The following is a 26747-nucleotide window of genomic DNA, read 5'->3' as shown; positions in this document are numbered from 1 at the left end:
TAATACAAAAAGACAGCGAAGACATCTTCCTGACCTAGCGGAGACAACCTCCTGGTATATTATATTGGTATATACCAAACATTCATAGGCGGTTACTTTAAAATATCTCCGCTGAAAGATTTTGGGCCATCTTTTATTATGGCGGTAATTCAAATCAAAAATAAAATTGTTGATGTTTTTTTTGTAGATTTGCGCAACTAGTAAATTGAATGGATATGATTCATATATGAAATAAATACATGTCGAGTCCCCTCTTCACACCGACCAATAAATACAACTTCATTTTTCCATCCTTTTCCGTTTGTTACGTTTTATTTATCCGTTGGTTTTTTGTTTAGCATTCTCAATCTTTAGGTTTGTTTCCGCTTAGTTTTTATTTAGTATGTATACCCGACAAAAATTTCAAGTTTGTTCGTTACAATTTCTCTCTCCTGCTAGAGTTCAGTATCAATCTATATTGATATCGATCCTCCTCTCCATTCACACGATCCTCTTTCAGCTTCTGCCTCATTTTCATTTTCAGTTACAGTTTCCTCGTTTACACTAAATTAACTTTTCAAGTAGGACTTTTGCTTTTCATTTTCTTGGTTTTTGCTCTTCCACATTTTCTGTTCGCTTACAAATATAAATATAATTTAAATTTTTCTCTGGTTATTTTGTTTTTTTTTTTGTTTTGTGTTACGTTCAAGGACTTTCTGTATTTTTTCTAAGTTACCAAAAAGCAGCATAGAAAAACAAGGAATATTAAAATGCATTCAACACAGGCGAACTAAATAAATGCCTTCCCTAACAGAATCGAACCTTTTATATAGCAATATGACACTAAAGAAAAACTGTGCCGACCGATTGGACTCGATTTTCCATGACAATGTGGTCCAATCGGCCTGCAGAATTTTTCATCAATCGTCATGCGACTATTACATATATTGTTAATTTAAACAGATTTCAAAACACTTTATTACTTTACAATAACAATTTGCGCTCTGGATCTTGGAACAATAGACTAACTTATAGTGTTTTGTTATTGGTTTTGTTGTTTTCTGTTTTCACTTGTTTAATATTCTGTTAATATAGGTTTTATAAATATATATGCGTATAGACTTAGAAGTACAATGTTCTCAGACCCCAACTACAAAAGTTTTTTGTTGGAAAATATTTTTCCAGCAACTCAAATTTAATTCGAATCAAAAATACCCACTGTTTATGTATCGCTTACAGAGTGATAGACAAATTATAGGCAGGAGTCTGAACTTTCTTGAGAATTTCAACTAAAATTGGGAGGCAACACAAAATCCCACCTGAGAAGGCAAATTATCGCTGACAACGCAAATATCGAAATGGAATCCGAAGGCTGGTGGAAAACAAGCATTAATTTAGAGGCTGTCAATAATTCTGCAAATTATATAATCTATACATAAACGACTTTGGGCTAGACAACACACGTTTGAAACTGCAGCTGGGAAATACACATGCTAAGAGGTTTCAGGGTGACTATTAATTTAACTCATGCAAACGGCTAGTAAGCAGCTAAATTCCTTTCTTTTCATTAATACTTCCCTTTGGCTGGCTGGCTATGAACATTTCTAGAGGTTTAAATTCATGCCTGCACATAAAGTGCTGTATAAATTTTAAGCTTTACATGTACACGCGTTCACATGCCCTCCAGTTACATACAGTTTTCTGACTTTGGTTAGGATAGGTTCGAGGTTCGTCTGCTTCTTATATACATGCTCAGATATATAGTTCGTTGGCCTGTCCACCCGGTACAACTTTTCGCTTACAAATTATACTCTTGTTTATCCGTGTGTCTGTGTGCCACCCAGGTTTAAAATTAAAAAACAACTTGTACACCTCTACATAAATAAATGTCCTTAGCCGTAAACAGGGGGGGAGTGGTGGTAATTGGGAGGGGAGTAGGTGTGCATGTGCCGAGTTCCCTCCTTACTGCGCCTTGGCCTTGCGCAGATAGGCAGCCTGATCCTCGCCAGCGCCGATGAACTTGGAGCTCTCGCCGATCTGCTGGGGGCTGCTCGACTGCTTGACCGCATTCTGGGCTGCCAGGGAGGCGGCCATGCGCCGGCTCTTGTGGCCACCGGGCGCCAGGTACGCCTTGTAGAAGAATCGCGCGAACAGGACAAAGTAGCTGAAGTACATGGCGATCGACAGGTTGATGTTGCGCTGCGAAATGTGGCAGGACGAGGTGCCGTGCGTCTTCAGGAAGCCATTGGCCCACACATTGATCGCACAGCCGATGATCATCTGTGCCAGCTGCAGCGACGTTATGATCATCGAGATGAACCTGGGCGGATTGAAGCGGGCCGCCTTCAGCGCATAGTAGCTGTACATCACCGAGTGCACGCAGTAGTTCATCACGATGAACCAGCGGGCCGAGCTGGTGTATTCCGTGTAGCTGAACCACGAGTAGATCAGCACGGTGATGTGGTGATACCTGTAAGAGCAAACAGTTTAATTAGTATTCAATTTGCAGATAGAAAGACCTGTTATTTTCGATAAAACCCCATTAAAACTAATAGTAATTAAGATTATCAGACCAAACACATGACCAATGGGTACTATTTTGCCCCTTAAACCTAAAAATCTACTGTTACGACATATCAAATATATTTCACATATATGAAATATATTAATATGTGAAAACCCTAAACCAGATAAAATCTTTAATTTTATAGAATTGATATTTTTACATGCTAACGCGCTTTTTCCTTAAAATTTCTTGGGCTGCTAATTACGCTAATTTTAATACCTAACAAGTATATCATATAATGCCTGGAAGTCCAACAACTATATTTAGTGTAAAAATAAATTTCCCACAACTCTCTAGACGAATATTTTTACTATTATATATATGAATTAATTATTTCTTAAATCAGATAAGGAGTGTTGGAAATGGTCTCTATGGGGAAACCAATAGACGCAGTCCATTTTAAAGCTCACCAGTGCAGGAAGATGAGCGGCTGCTTGCGGAGCACGATGAATATCGTGTCGCCCAGCTCCGGCAGTTTGCTGAGCACGAAGAGCCAGGTCCAGAAGCCGCACACGCGATCTTGCTCGATGTAGCTGTGGGAGAAGATACGGAATATCGGTCAGTGATCGGTCATTTGCATACATGCGAATGTAGGAATCAAGTTCCCCAGCCATATATCAAGGTCTCGCTGGCAGGCGATGAACTTGACTATATATATGTATATATATTAAAAGGCTGGAGCGGATCTCGATGAGAAGAGAACACAATACCAACCTGGGCACGCAGACGGAGTGGAAGAGTCCGTAGTGACGCAGCACGTGAATCAGCTCCGGCGCCGTTCGGGCAGCTCCCATGATGCTGAACATGGCCAGCAAGGTGTTCCATATGATCAGCGGGCCGCGCAGTTGAAATCTGCAATGAATAGTGAAAGGAAACTTTATCAGTACAGTGGAAAAGTACCAAGATTGGGAGATCAAAGTCGTGCCTCAAAGTTCCCACTTGTGTTTTTTCCTGAGACATGACTTGACTTGCAGTAGTAATTAAAATTTTAAATAAGTATAGTAGTAAATCCAACCTAAAGTTCTACAAATCTCTTGGAAATGGTATACAATAGAATCAATTGTAAATGTTTTTTTTCCCCGGTATAAGTAAATAATGGCTAATTAATATCCAACATCGCAGAACCTAATGCGATTTCTTCCCTAGTGCATAATCACTTACTTCCCAAATGCAAATTCCAGTAGATTTTGCTAACCGACACTTGAAATTATTGATATTTACTCGAGGCCAATAGTAGAGAAATAGCAGTGGGGTAATAAAAAAACAGCAAAGATCAACTTACTCTAACTATATTCAATTTTCCAAGCCGTCCTAGACGAGCGTGACAGTCAAAGATCAAGTTTGTATTTGCTATACACACTTAAAATGTGCGAATTTTTGTGTAATGTAAGATGTCACCAGGGTCAGTCATATAAGAATGCGAAATTTTCGAGTAATTTTCTCGACAGATCCCTTCAATCTCCCAAAATGGGTAATCTTTGTTGTCAGGCCACTTTAAATAGCCAGCTTTATTCGATAATTCGATGCAATGGTGGTTGTCACGACATTCGTTAGAAGATTACACTAGATTAGTTCGTCTCTAAGCAGAAACCAAATTGATAAGGCAAGATCAACGAAAAACGAGAACTCTCAGGTGATCTACTCAAGAATAGAATTCAACATTTGTGGATAGACTCTGTGAAGACACGTTTATGGAAAACAACTAGTTCTTCTATAAACAGAAACCCATTATTAAACACTCATTTGCTTTTGGCTCTCAACAAAGAAAGCGTTTTCTACACAGAAATACTGGTTTAGCGCTTTAATGATTCAAAGCCCAGGCTTAATAAAGTTCTTTAAACGGAAATCAATTAAAGTACTGAACTATTTTAAAGGTGTTTTTCGGTTTGGGAACGACTGAATCACAAACTAATTTTAATTGTACCACTCAACGAGTTGACTCAAATTGGGAATTGATTCGATTAAATATGGTTTTCTTAATCTTAATTAGTAATGGCAAACAAAGTTTACGCAACCAATAGGCTGCAAATGAACCAGCCAACCTTATCGATGGCCCGTTTACCATCCTATGTACTCCATGGCTGAAGTGAAACCTCTTCACGCGGCAATTAGTCATAAAAATCCACGCAGACAATGGAATCGAAAAATAAGTGATTTCTGTTATCAGCATGTGTTCTTATTTGGCCAACCGTTAAATTGATTGCTTTAACCTTTAACCTGGAAACGAATTTTAAAAATTCCTAACAAGCAATCAGAAAAGTTTACTTTGCAAATATTTCAACGGAAAGTATGAAAGTTCCGTGAGACAAAGTTTGTATATAAGGAAGGTGTTTGTTTTGCCACATGTTAGGGCCTCAAAATGCGTCAACGGGTTTATAAAAACACAATCGATAGTCAGTTATTCCCGGCAAACAAAGCCATAAAGATTGTGTATTTCAGGGTAGACTAGGGGACTTTTATCGAGGACAATCAGAAAGCCCAATTGAATACGTATTCGTGCCATCAACCCCCCAGCCCACTCGAAAACCCAGCAGAGATTTGCATAGATAAGTCCCCCTGTATTAGGCAATTAAGCTGCGTTTTGAGAAGCAGGAAAAACAGGGGGAGCGGCGGCTACAGAGCGGAAATGTTCATCTAAGGAATTGAGTTGCTCTGGTTGGGAATCTTAAAGAATCACTTCTATTAATAACAATTAGGCGCACTGCGAGATGAAAACATAACAAAAATATTTCTTTAAATGCTAAGCTCCAGATACCCTTTAAAATTAAATAAGTTGAAATGTGTGTAAGGTCGAAGGAAGCGTTTCTGACCCCAAAAGTATATATATTCTTGATCAGTATCCATGTCCGTATGTCCGTCCGTATGGTTCACGTTATGTGGCATGTTAGTGAAATCTCGAAGACAGCCGATAGGAATGAACGATAGGTGGCGCTTTTTGTTAGCTGAGTAACGGGTATCTGATAGTCGAGGCCACCAACCATACCATTTTCTCTTGTTTTTACTTGAATTGTAATATTTTACAAAAATAATCCCTTAGATACTTACACCTACACAAATAAATTTGATGGTACTAAATTTAAAAAATTTGTTAAGAATATAAATACTTTAAAAACCCCTTAAACCACCCGAGATATGCAGTGAAATTTCGCCAGCAAAAGCTCTATTCGCGTGCACAACTCTATCAGCCACCGGTGGTCCCTGTGATTCCCAACCGGTTCTGGCTGCGCGCGCATGTGCCTCAACTCGCCGACAGTCTGCAACTCGTGCCTCAAACTAATGAGTAAGGAAAACCAAACGGGCCTTGCTAATCGCTTGGCAGGTTGGCTTCTAGGCAGGGGGACGACTATCGTCCCTTGAAGCTCAAATTTTTGCAAGGGCACAGGTCGTCCCCTCCTCCTCCGGGTGGGTGGCGTCCGGCTGAGCGGACCGGCGCCTACTTTTGTGTCCGGCGAGCGAGGCTGGGTGCCATCCCTCGGCTGGGTGTTTGCGATCTGCCCGATAAATAATCCCATGCATTTTTAAAGGAGTCCTTCAGATACTAGATACAAAATTTCATGTAAATAATAAATACGTTTTGGGTTGGAAATGGGCTGCCTGATTGAAGTGATTTAAAAAGAATTAGGTTTTAGAAGTACTTCGATTTTAGCAAATTTTGAAATGTTGGAGTAAATTTTCGACTTTCAGGACACATTTCATAAACAAGTAACTTATCTGGATCATCGAAGTAAGCTTTTTCTATTCTATTCTATTAAATGGCTTAATAGGGCTGTACGGAAAACTAGGTTTAGGTGGTATATTGCATGCATTTGTATATATTAATAAGCTATCAGGCCTACCTGCTGCCCACATGTTTAATTAATTTACTAAGCTCGCAGTTCCTAACCTCAGGTTAACAAGTCAATTTCAGTTTCAATGCGTATTCACGAATTTAAACCTTAAACTGTTTAAAATTCTGACATCGTTTGCAATTCTAAAGTGTTAACAAATCCAATTAGTATCTTTTAAGTAGTATGCGGCTTTTTTGTTTATTTTAATGAAATGGGAAAAATTTAGGTAAACATTGAAGGTACTAATTCTTGATTTAATTAAAATGTTACTTAAGAAAGTCAAAGGTCAAAAATAGATGAAATCGGAACTGCATAACATTATTGCCATATTAATGATGATGGCGCATAACTTGCTAATGTTAGGGGAAGTTGCTGAACTTTCTTTTGCTTTCCACTTGATGGCGAAAATTGCATAAGCAAAGAGAAACAAATTGGCCGGCCTGGAGAGAGCAAATCAAATATATAGAGAGAGTAAACCTGATTTTGCAAAATATGTAAACAAAAGACAGTGGAGAAAGAGAGAAAAAAAAAGTTGGGGGAAAAAAACCCAGAAATGTTGGTCAATTGATTATTGCACGCTTAGTTTTCGGGTTAAGCTCAGGTTGTTTAGGTTGATTTATGCAGACCCCCTCTATAAATCCACTATATATGCACACCACTTTTCCAAGCGGTGGCACACTTCCATAACTCTGTATGTCGACTCACATAAATATGTATAGAAATGCGGTATAATATTCGCAACATTGTCTCGAAACTGATGCGACAGTGTTTTGTTTTTTATTTTGCGAACCTTTTTTTCGGCGCGTTGCAAAACTTTTTGCTTTCTGGTTTTATGTTAAGCCATAATTAAGGTTTTGCTTTATATTCGTTTATAATTATTATTCATTATATTATGCCGTGGTTCACAGGCAAGCGAGATTGGATGTCGCAGCATTGACCAAGTTATTTCCGAACGAACTCAAAGTGCAACGAAAAAAATATTGTGAAAGGTTGGAGCCATTTTTGCTGAAAGGGTAATTCGATTTTAGATAGCTATACTATGGCTTTCCATGGAAACGTGGTAAAAATAATAGCAATCAAGATTTTTATTGTGATTGGCTATTAAATATGAAAGCAATTAAAAATATTAATATTATTTACCGGAAATTATGCATATAAAACCGACCAAAAATATTAAATGATAAATCCATTACAGTATCCTGGCTTTAATATTTTTTGATTTAATATTTTTTGTGTAGACACTTACATTTAAATATATTTTTGGTCAATGTAACTGCATTTTTATAACATCTACCTTTAACCATCTTTAGAAACCCAATTAACCTTTTTATTCCCGTAACATGTCTCGAATTTCTAATTAGGGGAAATAATTCAATTTGAATAATCCATATAAAGTAAGTCCAATGACCTGTTTCGTTTTCCAATTAAATTCCCCTAACTCTCATTAAGAGTAAGACTTATGAGGGTAAACACTTTACTAACGATTATCTGAGCTGGGTTCTGAAAGGCTATACTTAAAAAAACGTTTATAAACGATCTTTTACCCCTAAAAGTACTTTAGATGTATATAGCGCCAATCTAATCGTCATAATTGCATATGACGAAAGGGAAACTTAATTGTTTGTTTTTTTTCTATGCCAATGTCTGCTGATTCATGACCAGAAGTTTCGGGTAGTACGCAATGACACACCTGCTGCAGCAGGTGGGCGATAGCTGTCAATACCCAGACCAAATTCAATCATCAGTAAGCCAGTCAAAACAATTTTGATGGCCGACAAAAACGAGTTATTTCCGAGGGGAGAGATCCACGCATGGAGTAAATAAAAATCGGGAAAAAGTGGCGTGATATTAAGCCAGCATCTTCAGAAGAAAGGGCCGAAAAAGAGAGAGAGCAAGAGAGCTTTTCTTAAAGCTCAATGTTTGAGGTCTGAAAAATGGTATCGTATGTAGGAAGTATCATAACAGCTTCAAAAAGCCTATAAAGAAATGCGGGTTTAATGACACACTTTAACAAGATTTGCTTGCCAGCTCTACCCACTTTTAACCAACTGTTTGTGTTAACGGTTGTCGTTAATTTGATGTTAATATATGTACATATACATATGGACACTCAAAAGCCGACAAAAATTAAATTTAGTTTCACTTTCAGCAATGCCTTTTCTTGACTCACCATATTCGTGGTGTATTTTTTTTATTATTTATTTTTTCCCTATTGGTATTTGTAGTTTTTAACTAAATATACTGACTGGAAATAGTTAATTGTGGCTGTAATTGTAATTACAGGTGCTCGTGGAGGGTGGCGATTTGAACTCAACACGGCTTGCCTGTCATTGCGGCAATTATTGGTTAATTCGCAAATTGTTATATAATTACCACGCTTGAATTGCAAAAAAAATTTCCCCATATCAACACAAAAGTAAAATATATTTTTCAGGCTTCTTTAGGACACTGTAAATGGTTTAGCTAGCGTGATAAAACCACATTAAAGGACTTTATTTCAAGAGGGGGTGAAGAAAAAATATCGAATATGAAATTAGGTTCTATGTACTCTAACGTCCTCGTCACACTTATTTCCTGTTGTTGTGATAAGAAAAAAGTGGAATATAAATAACCAACAGAATGGTATGACTCAATCTTTTAAAACTTAAAATGATTACAAGTATCGCTCATTGTGCTCCACTGTGGAAATATGCGTTTCTGATTTCTATTGTAAGCTCTGTCGCCCACACACTCAGCCCACCCCATCTTATATTCTTATATCGCCCCCTTCTAAGCCCTCCTTTTATGGCCACAAAACGTTTGAACACGCAAAGTCCAAAGATACACAGGTCAGCAAGAGCTTTGTTTGCCGGTTGTAACAATTTATGACGATTGAAATTCATATAAAGTTTAAAGAAAAACATGATTATAATAGTGCTTGTTTCCTAGATTCCTAATAGTAATTCAAAAGCCTGTGACTAACAATTTACCCCTTTTTTATTTGAGATATGGTTGCATTTTCTTAAATAAAAGTTATACATTTTTCTCGCTCTTAAATTTATACAAATGTGTTACGGATAATAAAAACAATGATATCCAAACAATAATAAACCAAGTGAACTCGTTTCGACCTCTTAAACTTTCGTTTTACTATTGGCTTTATGAAAGTTGTAGTAAGTGGTCGTAAATGTCATTATAAGTGGAATCAAGTGGTCTAGTGTAAGCACTGACCAATTGAAGTGGACCCATCGAACGAGTACATAAGTGAATGTCCTGCCGTCCTGTCTACCAACTTCAGTTCAGCATTACTACACCCCAAGACCCCCAAAATCGTGGACACACCCACTTCTTGCATGACATGCCATATGCCCCGTGCTGAACTTTGTCCGCTGGGTATGTTAAATAAAACGGGTACGACATGCCGTGTACCTATAAACCTAATCAGTTTAATGACTTTAATGGCGCACTGTTCAAAAACGAGTGAAAAAAATGAATATATATTCATAGCTAAGAGGTGGAGGAATGCAATTTGAATCCACTCTCTAAATATATGTATGTTTGCTATACACCCAGCGAAATGCTATTAGGTCTATGTGCATTTATAATATAATTAGAATATAAACATTTCTTCAACAATTTTTTGACTATCATAACAAAATCCCAATATTGAAATATTTGATAAAAGGCCTTAGGCCCTATTGAATTTGCCTAACCTATCCCTTTAACTCTCCACCTTTTTAACCCTTAAGAGCCTCATTCTAACTTCCAGCAAAATCAATTTCCCTCGTCGTTTCATTAAACTCACACCTTTCTGTGCCAAGTACGTTGGTTTGTTTAGCCGACTCTCCTCCATGTGGGCAAATATTGAAACGTCATTACAAAAAGAGCCGAGCAAAGTAAACGACAACAAAAAATAAAAACTGACCGAGAGATCCCCAACGAATGTCCACCGGGAGAATTGCCAAGCAACCCAGGGCCAAGCCCCTATATGTACGAGTATAACTCATCCGAAACCCATGGGCGTAGGCTGGAGTGTGGGCAGAAATTATGTAAGCAAATTTCAAGAGAATTATTTCCACAAACAAGTTCAATCTGAAAAACCAAATATCAATTTCACTTTTCCGTAGACCGGAATATTAAAATATTGAACAAAATATTTTTTTGGTGGAAGAAGTCAGTTCTTAAAATGATACTTTAAAACTTCCAAAAACAGAAATTTATTATTTTCCCAGGGCAAACTAGTACTGTAAACAATGAAGTTTTCTGTTTAATCCCGAAACTTTCTACCAAATTTCACAGTAGCTTTAGTTGGGGTATAAACCAAACCCAAACAGGTGACAAAACGAAATTATGATCTTGCAAAAAAAGAAAACTAGAAGAGCAGCCCATAGATGGCATGTCACGAGCCCAACTTAATTTGGCCACAAAGCCCGATGACGACAATTAGAATCAGGGAGGCAAAAGAAACGCAAACACCTAAACACAGAAAAAAACGAAGCGAAACGCGACAATTGTCAGCACGAAAGACCAATTGAATCCATCACAGGTAAATCAGGTAACGAGGAACAATAGCGTTGACAGTTGGGAAAATATTCAAAATACCAAAAATTGCCATAGTCAAGATCGTTGGGGTATTGGAAAATAAACCAGAAAAGTGCATGTACAGGTGCAAATGCAGTTGTTTGTTTGGTAATTGAGATTGAATTGAGGATACACCTTCAGCATTAGCGTTTGATTAGCTATAATTTTATATAATTACATGTGGAAGTCAACAGATGTCTGGTGTAATAACGAAGACTGCTGCAGTCTTTCCGGAGAATAAACTAAAACGAGTAAATATAGAGGTTTCCAGGGATTGGTTCCGATAAATAGAAACTTTCGTACCAGCTGCAATGGGCGTGTGTGGACTTGTGGGTGTAATTAGCACCGCTCCACCCCGTACCGCCAGCTAATAATTTCTCAAGGTTCCAAGGTCATCAGTTTTCTGGGCACAACCATAATTTCGCAGAATAAGCAAAACCATTGATGAACACATGTTTTCGACTACGGGGACAGGTGGGGTTTTGTGGTCTAGAAGACTCGGTAGAAGACTCACCTCGGCCGATTTTGCATAAAGTGCTGACCACCGAATATTACAAGCATGTAGATGCCGCAATAGTAGAACACCCATGTCCAGTTCTCCAGCATCCATTTGCGAGTGCGCTGGTGTATGAAGTCGTTCTCGAAATCGAAGATGTACGAGTAGTTGGGCGTAACGCTAATGTCCATGTTGATCATTTTGGTGGGTTTGATGTGTTGAGTTGGTGGCTATGTTACTTGATTTATGTGCAGCTGTGGGGTAAAAGGTATAGTTTAGTTAGTTTTTATGTAGGTAGGAGAGACTATTTGATGGGGTTGAGTGTTTTGAAAAATCATGGTATGCTTTTTCATTCAGCTTTGTAAGTGGGGAAACTGTTAGAACAAGACCCTCCGTTGAAATTTAAAGGGTGCGAATTCTTTGAGACACGCCTTGAGTATTATAATAAAGTCTAGAATAACTTTTCATGAATAACTTTATGTGAACTCTGATTTGTGATTTACTAAGCGTATGTAAAAATACATCATACACTTTAAATTAATTATTTCAGACACGTTTTTATACAAGTTAACAGAAAATATAGTTTGTTTATAAGAACCACAAGTTGTCTATGAAAGACGAATGCTTTTTTTTGTGGGCTTACTATGACTTTACTGATTGCCGTATCTTATCTGTTCCCTAAGTAATGGGGATTTTACACGGCGATGTTTAAAGCTAAATTCAGTAAAAATTCCGCACCACTCCCCCTTTCACACACACGCGTATGCACACACACACTGACACATTAAAGCGCGCGTTTTGTCGCATAAATTTCTCGGCGACCTTCCTTTCCCCTTCGTCCCAACCCACTCCTTCTCTCCCTATCTCTCTCTCCTCCTTTTCATTGATTTTGCGAAACAAAAAAAAAACACCGCTGGTCCATGGGGCCACTCTCTCTTTCTCTCTCGTGCCTCCCCCACAAACTCTGGCCCTCTCTTTCGCTCGCTCTCTGTGGGATGTGCAACGCAACGCTTTCATGAATGGCTCCTCACGCTTTGTGGTCATCTATGTACATTCTTCCGCTTTTCACACTTTGCACACCTCGTGCCGAAGCCCAAATAGATACACAAACAACTGGATACACAGAAAAGAAAACATCTCAGTATTGGGAGTAAATAAATGTAGTTTATCATTTTGAATTCTGTTAAGTGTAATGAAGAAATTTTAACTGAAAATAAAGGCTTGGTGACTTGACTAACTATAACTTTGAAAACCGTCTGAGATGTCTCGTTATCTCTACGATCGACTTATTTTCGATATTTTTGAAACATAAGTAGCAGACCTAAAGAACTTTTTTCTCAGTGTAGTGGGTGCAAAGGGAGAGAGAGGGGGTGGCTGTAACTGTAATTGTGGTGGTTTATGGAGAGCGCCAGTCTGGCGCGCTCTCTCTCTCTCTCTCTCTTCTCTCTCCCTTTCCTTAAAAAAGTCTCGTGCGACCAAAATGAATTAGGAAGAACTGCAAAAGCAAACATGAAAATCAGCCAAAATACAATGGAGATGGGCGCAATTTGCCGGTGGGAGGGAAATTAGTTTGAATGCCTAATTGCATGCCAGACACGCGACTAATCACACACACACACCCGCACACTTTTACGCACTCTCACTCACTCTCGCACACACAGGTGATTTCGTTTTTGTATAAGCTTCGCTTCGGTTTGGAAGCTTTTTTTTGTTGTTTCTTTCTTTTTGAGTAACATATCCGGTTTTTTGCGCGAGCGCTTTCAAAAATTTCTAGTGAAATTTTTTCGTGTCTCCATTCCTAGCGGTTTTTATGCTCCCCCAAACACATCTTGCCCTATCTCTTTTGCTCTCTTGCAAAAAACACGCGATCTTTTTCGGCTTTTTCCTGGTATTTTGTGGTATTCCTGAATCGATAAAGTTCTCGGTTAAATCAGCAAAAGTCTGGGAAATATGTTTTTGCCTCTCTGGCTCGCGCTCTCTCTCGCAGCATCGGTTGAAAAAATGGGGGGCGCAAACAAGGAGGAAACAAACCACCACAAATCATCAACGAGTACACGCACTCACACAATATCACAGAAAACACGGTTACTATTTTCGAACGCTGATGGTGGGTGGCTATGAGGTAATTACTTTTGCTCGCCGCCTCTTATCGCAGTATCAATTGGCTGGATCGCACCACACACGGCTGTCACACACTTTTCCCCCAGTCAAAAATCTATCTCCAATTCGCCGGCGCGAGGCGAACTGAACGGTTTGCTGGCGGTTAGTGAAGTCTGTCTATGGAATCGAATTTGCCGGCGCAACAGAGGTGGCGATACATCGATGTTCACAGCGATGTCATCGGTAACATCGATGATTCCCATCTCTATCTCGCTCACGCTCTCTTGCGGCTGCGCTGCAGAAATCTTTTATCTCGCTTGTTTACCGACACTAACGTTATTGCTATCTCCCTTTTTTACCGACCCTTGGGGTTGCTTACGTATGCTTACGTTCAAACACAATAATACTGAAAAACGTGGCGCTCGCTTTTAAAGCTGTTTCGTGAGCAGGGAACGACGATTTCGTATGAAGGAAACCATCTCGTATTCGCTGGAAATGCAATGGTCTCCTCTTTCCCGCTTACTTTTAGCTGGATATTTTGCCGTTTTAAGCAGGTCAAGCCAAAAATCTATCTCGTATTTGCCTGTGATTCGGCTGTTAGCTGTAGTTATATATGGGATTTATTTTAATACCCCTCCGAGATCTTGGTACTTTTTCGTATCCTTGGTGTTTTTTTTCAGCCAGGCTGCGGCCAAGCAGAATATGTTTGTAACCAAAGTTCTAAGAAGTTGTCAACATCAAAATAATAAGTTAAAGCATTTCCTAACAGTGTTGGAAAAGAGCGGGATCGGATCTCAAAATACCAAAAAATATACTACTATTAATTGGTGGATAACTTTGCTCAAAAATTAGCGGTGGTTGAAACCTATATGTCAGGTCCTTTTAAATCACCAAATGAGATTTTCTTGAAGTTTTTCAATATTTTAATCCTTAAGTTTATAAATACTACACTAATGTGTTCTCCTTTCTAATATTTTCAGTTCAGACAGTTTTCTGTTATCCCTTTTTAAACGAAATCTTACGTTTTTGAACTCTCGTACGCCCTTTTAAGTATGCAACTTGTTTTGTAACGAAATAAATAGAACATTCCTTTCATGTATAAAAGACTTTCTTAAATAGAATCTGAGTACCAATAAAAATTCTTTAAATTAGAGGGGGAGAGGTTTGGTTTTATTATAAATACTATATTCTTTTAGAGTTTACACAGTAGTGGAAAGAGTAGTGAGAGCATTCCTTGAGAGGCTTCTTTTTCGGAATCCTTTCAATTAAACATATTAAAGCGTTATACCAGGCAACGTATAACCTACAATGCCACTACGATCTAAGGTCCTACATGGCTACTTAAGTCATAGCCTACTACATCACAGTTGGTGGGGGCTGCGAGAAGACCCCCTTATTTTTATTGAGAAGCTCTTCGATCCGTTTCCGGATCAGAACTAGAAGAGACCCATGCCGGACACATTCTCCGAAAGGATCATTTTCTGGACGTCGCAGAAGACATCACGGATGCAGCGCGTATCGGTGGCGACGGTGAAGTGGTAGTAGCACTCCCTTTCCGAGGTTCCCAGATCCACCTGGTTCCGCGAGTGGCGCTTGAACGGTTCCTGGGTGATGTCCACCAGCTTCTGCTTGATGAACATCTTCGTCCAGTCGCTCTCGTCAAAGCAATTGTCCTGCTGCGGCCTCTTGCAGAAGTCCTCGTACTCGGGAAAGTAGTCCACAATGTGCTTGCCAGCCCGAATCTTCCTCTCCATGATGTCGTACTTGTTGAGAAACACGATTAATCCGGCGGAGGCGAGGAATCGATTCTGCCAGACGGCCCTGAAGAGTTTCAAGGCCTCCTGCAGTCGATTCTGGGTGGGATCTTCACGCAGATTCTGGTCGAATTCGCTGCATGAGATCAGGAATAGTACCGCCTGAATTCCCTCGAACACTTGGATCCATTTATTCCGCTGATCCCTCTGGCCACCGACATCATACATTCGGAACTCCTGTTCGCCTCCACCCATGATCTTGGGAATTGGAACGCGGAACGTGATTTGGGAGATGCCAGTGGTGATCTTCCGGCTGTGCAGGATGTCCTCGGTGCTGGGAATGTACTCAGCATCGCTGATCCGCGTAAAGTTGTCCAGGAAGCTGAAGAAAAAGGAAGTATAACTTTAGTAAAAGGTACTTTTTAAGGATCTTTAAAAATATTTCGATCCAAGTTAAATGAATTCTAACTTTAAATAATTGAATATTTTTGAGTTGGTGATACTTACTATTTGGCACTATCCAATAGAGGGAATTCACTCGAGCGATCGTAGCAGGCACGAATGCCCACATCGTTCCACAAAGTAGTGACGTGGTCGCAGTACTCCTAAAAATATAAAAAAGTAGACCAACATTAAGTATTGTTTATTATAATGTGATAAAAGGTACGTCAACTTTTCACCGGAAGTTTGCAAAAGGCACTAAGATAGCCAAATACAAATAGCTAACCCAAAACTGTCTAATTAACTTTATGATATATGTAGGTCAAAACGACAAGAATATGCCATATAAATGTCATAAACTCTTTATTAATATAGAGCTCTTAAAAGGGTATAGTTCATTTGTTTATTTTTGGCTGATATTAATACGTCTTTCCCAAGAAAAGCAATAATTTTGCACGTAATCTGATCACGTTTTCAGCAGCTGTCATAAACTCGGGGGAAAGCATGGAAATTCTAAAATTCGGTATTCTTTTTGTTTATGCTTGGTATTACTCATATTACCTACTCATAAAACATAAATAATGAATGACTGGCATCTAGATCTACCAAACGCCCCGCCCACTTGGAGACTTTAAACAACCTTGGTAATCTTATCATAAGCCATATAATGACCACTGGTTAGATGTAGATATACATATTTGGCAAAGGTAGAGGAGCATGAGTGGCATGAATCATATTCAAAAGGCCGCTGCAGCTGCGGCAAACTTGAAAAAAAAAGAATGCAAAGGTTGGGCCAGGAAGTCCGATTTACAAAACACTTGTTTGGAAAGTTTTTAGACATTCCACGCCGCCTAATGGATGGGCTATCAATCAATTCGACGCCGCCTGATAAGAAGTTCGATCGAAAGCCGTTGGGGATTTGACGCAAGTCCAAGTCTCAGCGACTTCAAAGTCGTTTGCCTGGATTTTTTCGACAACGACCACGAGTGGCTATGTATTTCCAACTGCGACAACACGACAACAGAATGTGAAGTGCAGCGAGGGATAAGATACAGATACGGATACGTGACGGGACCGAAACTCACCTCATTCATATACTCGGGGGCCAATCCGGGCAGGGAGAGGATATAGTCGGCCGATCGTTCGCTGGTACAGCTACCGAAATCGATCCCCAGCAGTTCCATCTGGCCCACTAGCTGCAGAATGGATTCGTGGATATTCTGATATATCTCGGGGATCTTTTCGCGCCGCTCACTGGAAATTTAAGAAATAAAGACCTTGAGTATACTCGAATAAATATATGTTCTACTTATATTGAAATCAAATTTGATTCTCAAGATTAAAACAAAAATGTTATAACAGCTTTATTCTAATCATTTTAATTTTGTTTTTCAAAATATTTTTAATTATTATTATCCAATCATGTATTTATATTATCATTTGATATTATTATTATTCGTGGGTTCTTAAATTGTTATTGAAATTAAAAGTGTTTTTTAAAGAGCTTTGTGCTTTAGAGTACTATAATTCCCAACTGGTTCAGGCAAGGATTATTTTGAAACTTACTCGTCGGTAAACCCGTTGATGTGCAGTATTCGCATCTGTTTGATGATGGTGGTTTTGCCGGATTCGGCTGTGCCCAGGAGCAGGATCTTGACGGTGGTGTCCCGGACGCCCTTGGACATGTCCTTGAGCATATGGTGATCATGAACCGCCTGAAGCTGATCCTCCTTTTGGCCCATTACCGCCGCTGGTTTCGCCGGCTGTTGGCGCAAACACCGCAAAAGTCTGCATTTGCAAAAAGAAGAGAAAGCAAATTTACTTAGATGGTTGTTTGCCGACTTCTAAGGAAAAACACGCCGATCAAAGGTCTATATATAGCTAAAGTAAAATATTTACTTACACCCCAAAGACCGTCACCCACCAAGACCTGATGTATGTTTAATTAAAAGCACACAGAAGCCAGAGACTGAAGAAGATACGAGAACGTGTACTTTTTCTACTACTACGGAAAATACGCAATAGATAAAACCGCAATGGACCCGAAATGGGGTAAAAATCAGGGGGTTCCAGGGCGTTGGTGTCTGGTAAAAACCGAATCTGACGCATTCCCGGCGGCTTTTCAAACACCGATTGCCAGTTACACGAAACAGTAGTACAAACTTTAATTAAGCTCCGAGTTCAGTGAGTTCTGCAGTTATTTGGAAAATAGAATTGGCAAACAGGCCGAAGTATTCAAAAATGCATACTAATTACAACTAAGCAAACTTAATTGCAATCTCATTCCAACGATGCGGGAATTTTGTACTTAAGTTTTATATCAAAGTGTAAATACTTAGCGTCATTACTGAGTCATTACGAAAGTTGCAAGACATAAAAATGCAATTATCGAACTGGTAAATGCAATATTAAAGGTGGGAGTAAACTTAAGGAGAATGTTGTATTTGAAATACAGCTATGGCCTTGATATTATTGATTTTTAAAGACGAAGAAGTTTAATTCTAAAAGAAGAACTTCCTAAACTTCCAACATAACCAAATTGTAAAATTAATAGATTCATAACAGATCACTTCACCCTCATACCGAATTTCTGAATCATAATCAATTAAAAGCAATTAAAGTAGCTATCAATGGAGGTTCATTAATGTGTATTTGGGTTATTGAGACTTTGATTGGATCACGTTTAAGATATCGCCAGACATCACTCCGCATTCCAAACTCAAAACCTCAACCACACATTGTAAGGCAAACTAATTAGCCGATTAATTGCACTAATTGGAACCATGGAAAAATTTTAGCAGGTGCCCAAATGGACGTACTTTGCTCAAGCTGGAATTATATCTGCTTTATATAGCGCCACCGAGTCAGGTGAAAATCATTCTCATCGAGAGATCGATTTGAGGGGGGAATCGGGAATTGGGGCTGGGCGCTTGCAATTTTATGACCGGCAATTCTAATTGGGCGATTGCCAAAACTTACTCAAGACCATTGGCTGATTTTCAATTTTTAACCTTATCGACGGCGCCCGCCACTTCAGATACGAACCGCTCCTTATCGAGCCGAAAGCAATGAGCTCTCCTGATCCTTCATTTCCCATAAATACATATATGGTGAAACCCTTCGCAGAACTGACTTTAGTGATGTTTTCTTCTTCATAACCAAGCCACCAAGTTTACGGTTAATTTATTAAAGTTAATCAAGAATGTTTCCCACAATTTCGGTGGCCAATCGAATCAGGAACAAATTGGGAATTTTTGGTGAGTGTGGGCTATCTTTACGGTGCCGACTGTAATTTCTTACTTGATTTTAACAGGCCCTATAAATATGGCAAAAATATTTATGACAGCTTACAACAAAGGACTGAAACCATATGGGCATTGACCTCCCCCCTAACCGCGGATAGCAACAAGAAACTATACCGCCTAACAAAGTTTCGATCGATTGGTAAAAACAAATAAACATTACTTGGCCTGACAGCTGCCAAATGGAACTTGTGGCTAATCTAAACAAATAACCATAAAATTGTATAATTTATTCACAGATAATATTTCGGTGACCAGGTAATTAACTTGGAAGACCAACATGAGTCAGTCAGGTGGGAGTTATGAGAATCGCAGAGAACGGATTGCATCAGCCTCATAAGCTTAGACTAATGAGAAGCGCATAGAAAGGCGTTTTTCGAAATATGTTTATCCTAAGAGCCAATTGACCTTAATTCCTTGTTGTTTTTGGTTGAAATTTGTATACCTTAAGAAGCTGTCAAGTTCCAAACTAATTTTTTGTTTATTTCTAATTTATATAACTTGGAAGACCAACATGAGTCAGTCAGGTGGGAGATGAGAATCGCAGAGAAGAGATTGCATCAGCCCCATGAGGTGAGACTAATGAGAAGCACATAGAAGGGCGATTTCCGAAATATGTTTATCCTAAGAGCCAATTGACCTCAATTCCTTGCTGTTTTTGGTTGAAATTTGTATACCTTAAGAAGCTTCCAAACTAATTTTTAGTTTAAATCTTATTTATATACCGTGAACCCGCCATGCAATAAAAATAATAACTCGAACTATAAGCATGAAAAGGTCAAACGTTTTGTGGTCTTCCGATAAAGTTAATTTGCATTATCTCCCCGACGTGCAGTCTGATTTGGGTTGCCCAAAAAAGTGTGATTAGCTTAGCCAAATATAGAAGGAAAAGTATTGGATATTCCGCAATGATATCATCCGCCCACAGATAGGAATAATATGAAAACCTGTACACCAAAAGTTACTTTCCTCTTTGGTTTAGCTTATCATGCTGATAGAAGGTTCCCATTTTGGGGCTACAGAACTGTGATTTTGGGGCTTTTCGGAAATGGAAGTCTGGTCTGATAGGAGCTACATATATTGTTAATCATATATACCATAGACCCACTTTCTTAGAAGCTAGACACCCACCTTAGTTTCATGTTTCTGAGTGTTGTATCAATTGTGCCCGATCGATTACGATTTTTGTGCTGTTGCTTTATTTTTCCACTTTTTTTTCACTGGTACACAATATGTTATTAAATACTTTGGATTCCACTGAGTTTCTGTTTTCTTAGGTCAGGAATGTGTTTATCGAGCACTTGAGTTCTTGTCACTGCTATAATAATATCCATTTGTCTGTATGACTGAACTCTTGCTGTTGCTTGTGATTTTCAGGGTTCCCTTTATTATTCGCTTAAGGCCGGAACAGGTCTAACACCGTTTTATGATCACACAGCACTGAAAGTCACAGCGAACGGGGTGAATTCTTAAATATCAGTTCGTTTCCATTCAGTTTCGAGATAAGGTCCCCAAAGAGAGAGAGAGAGTGAGCGGTGCTGAGTGGGTGGTTGGGTGTTTTTGGGGGCTATGGGGTGTTCGGGAGTCGTATAGCCCGCGAATCGTTTGTTAATTGCTTGTACGGGTGTTCAAAGTAAGAATGTACAATATCAGTGATAAGATAGCAGGCCGAGGGTAGCTCAACATATAGAACACACAAGTCACCAAATCAATGGGTGAAGAGAGTATTTAAAAAGAGAAATATGAATTTCGATTATCTCTTAAATGCAGAAATTGCCAAATCATGGATATTCTCGAAAGAGGGACTGAGGAGTAAGCTAGAACTTATCTATAATGGATCCGATGCACACAGAAAGAAAATCATATATGTGAAAGTGGCATAATACATAAGTATGGTTTTTAAAAAAACATAGAAACATATTTTCCTATTAATTTATAAATATATTTAATTTACTTACAAATGTGCTTGAAAAGTCAGGCTTAAATTGTTTTATCTATTTAAAGTCTCTAGCGAATTTAGTGGCAGTATACAATTTTAAAATATTATTCCATTACGTTTTGCTCATAAATTATAACCATGTTATCTAGAGTTCCTTCAAGTTTGCTTTAAGTAAAATTAGTGCATTTTTTAAAGCGCAATCATAATGGAACACGAAGATTACCGTGCTTATAGAAAAGCTTTCCATCGACAACCTATATTCGGAATATTTTTACTCCACGTTAAGCACTTGTGCTTAACCAATTACATTTTTGGAATGGAACTTTCCCCTCTTCAGTGGAAACTAGTACCATACTTGATTACAGCCGAGGATCACAAGGGATGGCTTATTGTTTGCATACTGAAAGAATTGTTTTGCAACTATCTGCACTTCAAACAGGGCACTCGAAAGAACATGTAATTAAAATACAGGGCCTCGGTAACAGAATACAAAACAACCAGACCATACCAACTCAATTCGACTGCTCTGAACAGAACTCAAACCTTATCGCGACTGGATGATAACTGGCAATCCCGTGAGGATTTGACCCACTGTCAAAGACCGTAAATTAAGGGTTTGCTAAAGATCAGGGCAGCCACGGTTCAGGGAGGTTCACTGCGATCTGTGGGAACGTTGAACCCATTGGCCGATATGAAACTGATTTTGGATTCCTCCTGGGTGGTGTCCGAAGTTGCCGGGCGGCACTTCGATACCCCACTCCACTGCCAAGGTCGTCAACTGCTCGAGCCACCCACTTATCAGGACAGTCAATGTGATTCTACTCTGATTTCCTCTCCTCCCTCTATATGGATTTATTTTATATTTACAATTCGTCTGGCTGGCAGCTGGGAAAGAGTCACGCTTCGAGATAGAGACATTTGGGCATGGCCCTGCAATTAAGTCAAATTGTGCGAAATTTTCCTACAAATTGAGAGCCATAAAAGCTATTTTATGGATCGGGCCCCCTCATTCGATATTACTTCTGGGTAAAGTGGGCATGACAAAAGAAAATAAAGTCGGAAACTTTAACCCGTCGCCGTCATTTCGCCATAATTCGTTCAGTTTCAATTAGTTTGCACACGTGAAGGTTTGTTAATGGATTTTGCGGAATGGAATTTAAACTATTTTGTTTACCACAGACGATATTGAAATTCAAGGAATTAACGCCAATCGTTCGATGCACATACAGACCCGAAAAACAAGTCGCCATTCATTTCCCAGTATCAGGCGCGCCTCTCAAGATGTTGTGGATTTCCGTTTCAGTAGACAAGAATTCGAAATCAAACACCCAAACCGTATGACTGACTATACCGACTGAATGCCAAATAGTCCTCTCTTTAATACTCCATCGCGTTCTCATTATATAAATCTGATGGTACTGGCGATCGCGATCGTAAATCTTGATCCGATTGGAACCCATTTTTGGAACGGTGGCGCTAATCATGTGGAACCTCTTTCTTTGCCGAAATAATCTCTGCGATAATACAGGAGCATGCTTGAGAACCCGATATTGGGTATAAATTAAATGGGAGCTAACGACCTAACTGTACTTTAAATTTCAATGGAAATAGTATAATTGTAAATTAACTTTCTTTTCAATAACATGTTATTCCCTTTTCTTTTAGATTTGTCAAGGATTTAAATGCTTCAAATATCAAGTGCACCATACATCTAAAATATTGCATCATCTATTTCAAGGTTTCTTAATTATCCAACTATTTATTATAGTGAATTCTTACAACATATTGGTTATATGTTATTATATCAGACCAATTACCACCGACTTGAAGAGCTTATGTGATCCTATCTGCAAACCGACAAGCCCCTGTCATCATGCAACCACGTAAGCGGTTAATTCCAGAGACCTTGCGTCTTCGACAAAACCCAAACGTGATCCCAGGGCAATCCATCAAAAGTGCGGTCCTGATATCACCGCTCGTATAGCTGATAGATGTATGTAGCTATGTACATACTTACCTCCCAACTGGCTCTCCACTTCGGTGTTATTTGTCTAATTCGACAGCAGAGAAGGCAGATAAACGCGAGGCGCTTAATTTTGCGATTGTTTTTGTTTGGGCTGCAATGTTGACAACCATTTGATTAAAGAACGATGGGGGTTGGGGGGTGGATATGGGAGGTTGTGGGAGTGGAGCACGTCTGTGGTTCATGGGTGGTGCGGATGATGTACGAGCAACAGGTTGAAGTTGAATGATAGCCATGCGATCAAAAGCTGGCGAAAACAAGTGAATCACGGTTATCTGCCTCTTTTTTTTGGGGAGATATTAAACAGAGTTACGAAACAAGGTCTTTTGAAGATTAAATGTAATTCCCCCGATCAAACAACCTTCAATTAACTCACTTCCTTTGCTATAACGTAGAATATCAGTTCATAACTAAATCTTTTAATGGCGTCTGCAAAAGCTAAGAACTGTACTTAAAGGTTGTAATCGCCATAAATCTAACCAATATACCTTTAAATGCCAATGCCCTTACATCGAGCTTGGCGGAAAACAAAGTTGTTAAAAATCGTTTTGGACTTCTTCTGAAAATAACATTTTTTATGCACCCTATTATAAAGATGTTGAGATTAGCTGGGCCTAATCGCTAAATAATTGGCACCGCCTAGTGAAGAGGCTTTCAAACCCTAGAACCCAGAACCACTAACCAATATACCCCTAATATTAGGTCCCACTTCAAACCAATTGACCAGACACTGTGTGGGCACGTGTTTACGACATACTTTTGCCCCGTATCTCAAAGTAAGTGGTTTGACTTACTTCATATGCATATGCCTGATTGTATTTCAAATAGTGACATAGTACCTGCATTATCTCATTGTAATACTGACCGATCAGCGTTGCATTACATGGGTCAGTTATGGAATTATATAGCTGCGTGTGAAAGTTATTCGACTAAGCAAATAAAGAATGGTGGAACTCAAGTATATCAAGTACCCAGATAAGCGTTTACCAGGCGATAGAATAATGCAGACAGCAGCTAACCTATTTTTAAATACTCTTTAATACACTTAATTTCAATTCACTACATCTGGGAAGTTATTTTGGCTTTATGCAAATCCGGTTCATATTGATGACTGGTTTGTTTATTCTGGGGCTTCCCCTTATCTGAAAATCCGATTGCACTCCACGTACAAGTGATTTATAGTGGCTCAAGACCTTGGTAACTCAATCGCTAATCGGTGCTTAAAGCTACACTATGACAAAGCGAGTTATTTGTTAGTTAACCAATAAAAACGTGCAGGGCTGTCCAGTTAAATGTATGTATTATAATATGCTTTACAACTAGGCGAAAACAGTTGGGGGTAAAAGAAGAATCGAATGTATTGCGACAACACGGTGCGGAAGTGGCTCCCTCGCTTCCGCCACTCCTTATCACATCACTTCAGAATGGACCATTTGAGCTGTTCACGCGCCGACTGCAGAACCTAAAAAAAGAAAGTACACACGAATATAGATACATATAGTCAGCAGATATTTTGATCAATTAGTTAATGAACCAAATCAAAGTGAGCGAAAAGTTCCAGAACTTTTTAAACATATGTATTTATTTGATCAATCAGAGAGTACAATGAAAGGGAGCATTTTGGGGAAAAGTAATCAAAACTAAGTGAAAACGATATACACAAAGTAAAAGAACATGTTATACTATAAGTAGATCTTCTAAGTAACTACTATTAACATAAAAACACATAAAGTTCGTTTAGCTATTACAAATCAATTAGTTTTAAAATACTTCTAGGGAAAAAAATATATAAGGCGGGTATATAATTGATAATTCGAATTTTAAGAATTACATTTTAAAATAGATCCCTTTCTTACAGAAAAATAAATAAAATTAAGTAAATTTAAAAACATGAATTACATGAAACTCATAGATTTGGAGCTTATTTATTTGATCATATTGCGGGTACAACTAAATGAGGAAATATCGGACTGGAGGTAATCAAAGTACGAAACAAAACAATACCAAATTAAAGTACGAACGCCTATTATTACGTTATCAACAATAAGGAGAGCTACTAAGTAGGCTACCAAAAGAGACCATTTAGTGTGTTAGTTACCTGGGCAACGGTCTGTTCGGCAATGGGAATGTCATCGTTGCGCAGATCGACGCGTTTCACCACGGACGAGGGATCCGCATCCAGGATAATGCTGTTGAGAGATTACGGATTAAATAAAATGTAAAAGGATTGAAAGGGTGTGAAGAGTGATGGGAGAAGTATCGATATAATAACCTATTCATTTGTTACCAACTCACCTTGGTAATATGAATAACTCCTCCTTTTTTGTTTATATACTTTCAATAATACTTAAAGAACATAAAAAAGGCTTTTCTAAAGGATTGTATTGACTAACTAGCTTCGTAGGTGGTAAAGCTAAGGTTTCAAACATTTGGTTTCATGTTTAAATAGTTTTTTCTCTTTTAAATTGTTGGTCTATGTTAAAAAATAGGTTTATCTGAGAAACATCACTATTTTGGATTTACTTAAAATTGGCCGAGCCTGAATTAGTTTTCTTAAAAGATGTTATACCTAAATATTGTATTCTTGTTTAGGTATAACATCTTAAATCGTATTGTTATTTAGGTACAACATCTTTTAAGATAAATAACAATATGCTATTTAAGTACTTAAGGATATACCCTTTGCAAAGGGACCCTAGAAGCTCCTAGTATTCAACCCTGACACCTCCCATCACTGTCAATATATGGATATACCCACCCTCCGTCGCAGATCTCGTCGAAGGCCAGCATGATGATCTCCAGGTTCTCCAGCACCAGGCGCTTCTCCACGTTCTTCTTGAGGATTAGGCTGATGGAGTCGTAGAGGCAGTTGAGCACGGAGAGCAGGATCAGCTCGTTCTCGTAGGCGTTGCCCATCACGTAAAAGAAGAGGTCCACGTTGCTCTTGTAGACGCAGGTGAGCCCGTCCAGCATGATGATCTCCGTGTTGGAGCGGTGCGTCTTGTTAAACAGATTCTTTTCGAAGGCCTTCTGCTCCTTCAACGTGGACAGTATGTTCTTGTCGTAGTACTTGGCCAGGATGCGGTTGCCGTCGTTGTCCATGATACACATGCCCTTGATGATGTCCTGCGGCACATCTTGGTTGTGAATTTAAGCCAATAATTTGTGTATTTTGCAATTTACCATCATAAATCCGTCCATCTTTCCTTGTTTTCGTGTCTTACACGTCACTTTAGTAGGACCGCACCTCGACCGCTAAAAAATACCACAGAGTCAGTGCTGCTAGCTCTCAGCCCGAGAAAAAGAGCCAAGTCCAATAACACAATTAGCTAGATTATATATTACTTGGCGTCAAAATAATATGTATTTCAAAAACAACCCATCATCGCAGCTTAACAAATTTTTAAATATTTAAAATACAAAACGAAACTTTTTAAAATTTACTTAATTTTAAACGAATTAAGATATGGTTGATAATTTTTAACCTCTTTTTTATTCTTTTAAGTAATCCAAATATTGAAGATAGTAATATATAATATAATATAAGTTGTAATATTATTCTTTAAATTTTACCAAAAAAATTAAAATTGTCAAAAATAGCTAGTAAATATCCAAATCGCATGAGGACAAATGGTTGAAGACTTCTCTATAGATTTAGTACATGGTACATAACTCTGCTATTGGTCGTTATAAATTTTGAATTTGAATTTTTAAAAATACTTTCTATCTCTTATTAATTTTCTTGCGACTGTTTGCTATT

At 38.6% G+C, this 26747-nt stretch overlaps 3 protein-coding genes, 1 long non-coding RNA gene and 1 other non-coding gene across 7 annotated transcripts; 2 read left to right on the top strand and 3 right to left on the bottom strand.

The window, feature by feature from the left end:
- Positions 1-282: 282 nt before the first annotated feature.
- Positions 283-13717, bottom strand: Baldspot (elongation of very long chain fatty acids protein baldspot). Of its 2 annotated transcripts, none has more exons than XM_036815254.3 (5): positions 13559-13717; positions 11447-11682; positions 3260-3397; positions 2956-3078; positions 283-2449 (listed from the first exon to the last, which is right to left on the bottom strand). In XM_036815254.3, the coding sequence occupies exons 2-5, from the start codon at positions 11626-11628 to the stop codon at positions 1942-1944; spliced, it is 951 nt and encodes a 316-aa protein (XP_036671149.1). In that variant the 5' UTR covers positions 11629-11682; positions 13559-13717; the 3' UTR covers positions 283-1941. The 2 variants fall into 2 exon arrangements, with proteins under 2 accessions (XP_036671149.1, XP_036671148.1); XM_036815253.3 differs by having other exon boundaries at positions 13493-13688.
- On the top strand, positions 5809-6016 carry LOC118877475 (U12 minor spliceosomal RNA). The gene has a single exon (XR_005014331.3). It is a non-coding gene; the product is annotated as a U12 minor spliceosomal RNA (small nuclear RNA).
- Positions 13718-14676: 959 nt separating the features above from the next.
- Positions 14677-22320, bottom strand: Galphaf (G protein alpha subunit f). 2 transcript variants are annotated; one of them, XM_065864434.2, is made up of 5 exons: positions 22196-22320; positions 17290-17511; positions 16809-16977; positions 15790-15887; positions 14677-15664 (listed from the first exon to the last, which is right to left on the bottom strand). In XM_065864434.2, exons 1-5 carry the CDS (start codon positions 22216-22218, stop codon positions 14965-14967), a joined length of 1212 nt encoding a protein of 403 aa, XP_065720506.2. In that variant the 5' UTR covers positions 22219-22320; the 3' UTR covers positions 14677-14964. The 2 variants fall into 2 exon arrangements, with proteins under 2 accessions (XP_065720506.2, XP_036671978.2); XM_036816083.3 differs by lacking the exon at positions 22196-22320 and adding an exon at positions 20157-20474.
- LOC136116873 (uncharacterized) lies at positions 21199-24838 on the top strand. Its single transcript, XR_010653950.2, has 2 exons — positions 21199-22091; positions 22144-24838. It is a non-coding gene; the product is annotated as an uncharacterized lncRNA (long non-coding RNA).
- Positions 24271-26234, bottom strand: zetaCOP (COPI coat complex subunit zeta). The gene is made up of 4 exons (XM_036816100.3): positions 26171-26234; positions 25746-26113; positions 25086-25176; positions 24271-24449 (listed from the first exon to the last, which is right to left on the bottom strand). Exons 1-4 carry the CDS (start codon positions 26186-26188, stop codon positions 24402-24404), a joined length of 525 nt encoding a protein of 174 aa, XP_036671995.1. The 5' UTR covers positions 26189-26234; the 3' UTR covers positions 24271-24401.
- Between the last annotated feature and the right edge of the window lie 513 nt (positions 26235-26747).

This window comes from Drosophila suzukii, chromosome 3 (genome assembly GCF_043229965.1).
Source record: "Drosophila suzukii chromosome 3, CBGP_Dsuzu_IsoJpt1.0, whole genome shotgun sequence".
Taxonomy (NCBI): Eukaryota; Metazoa; Arthropoda; class Insecta; order Diptera; family Drosophilidae; genus Drosophila; species Drosophila suzukii.
This window is presented reverse-complemented; position numbering and strand designations above follow the sequence as displayed.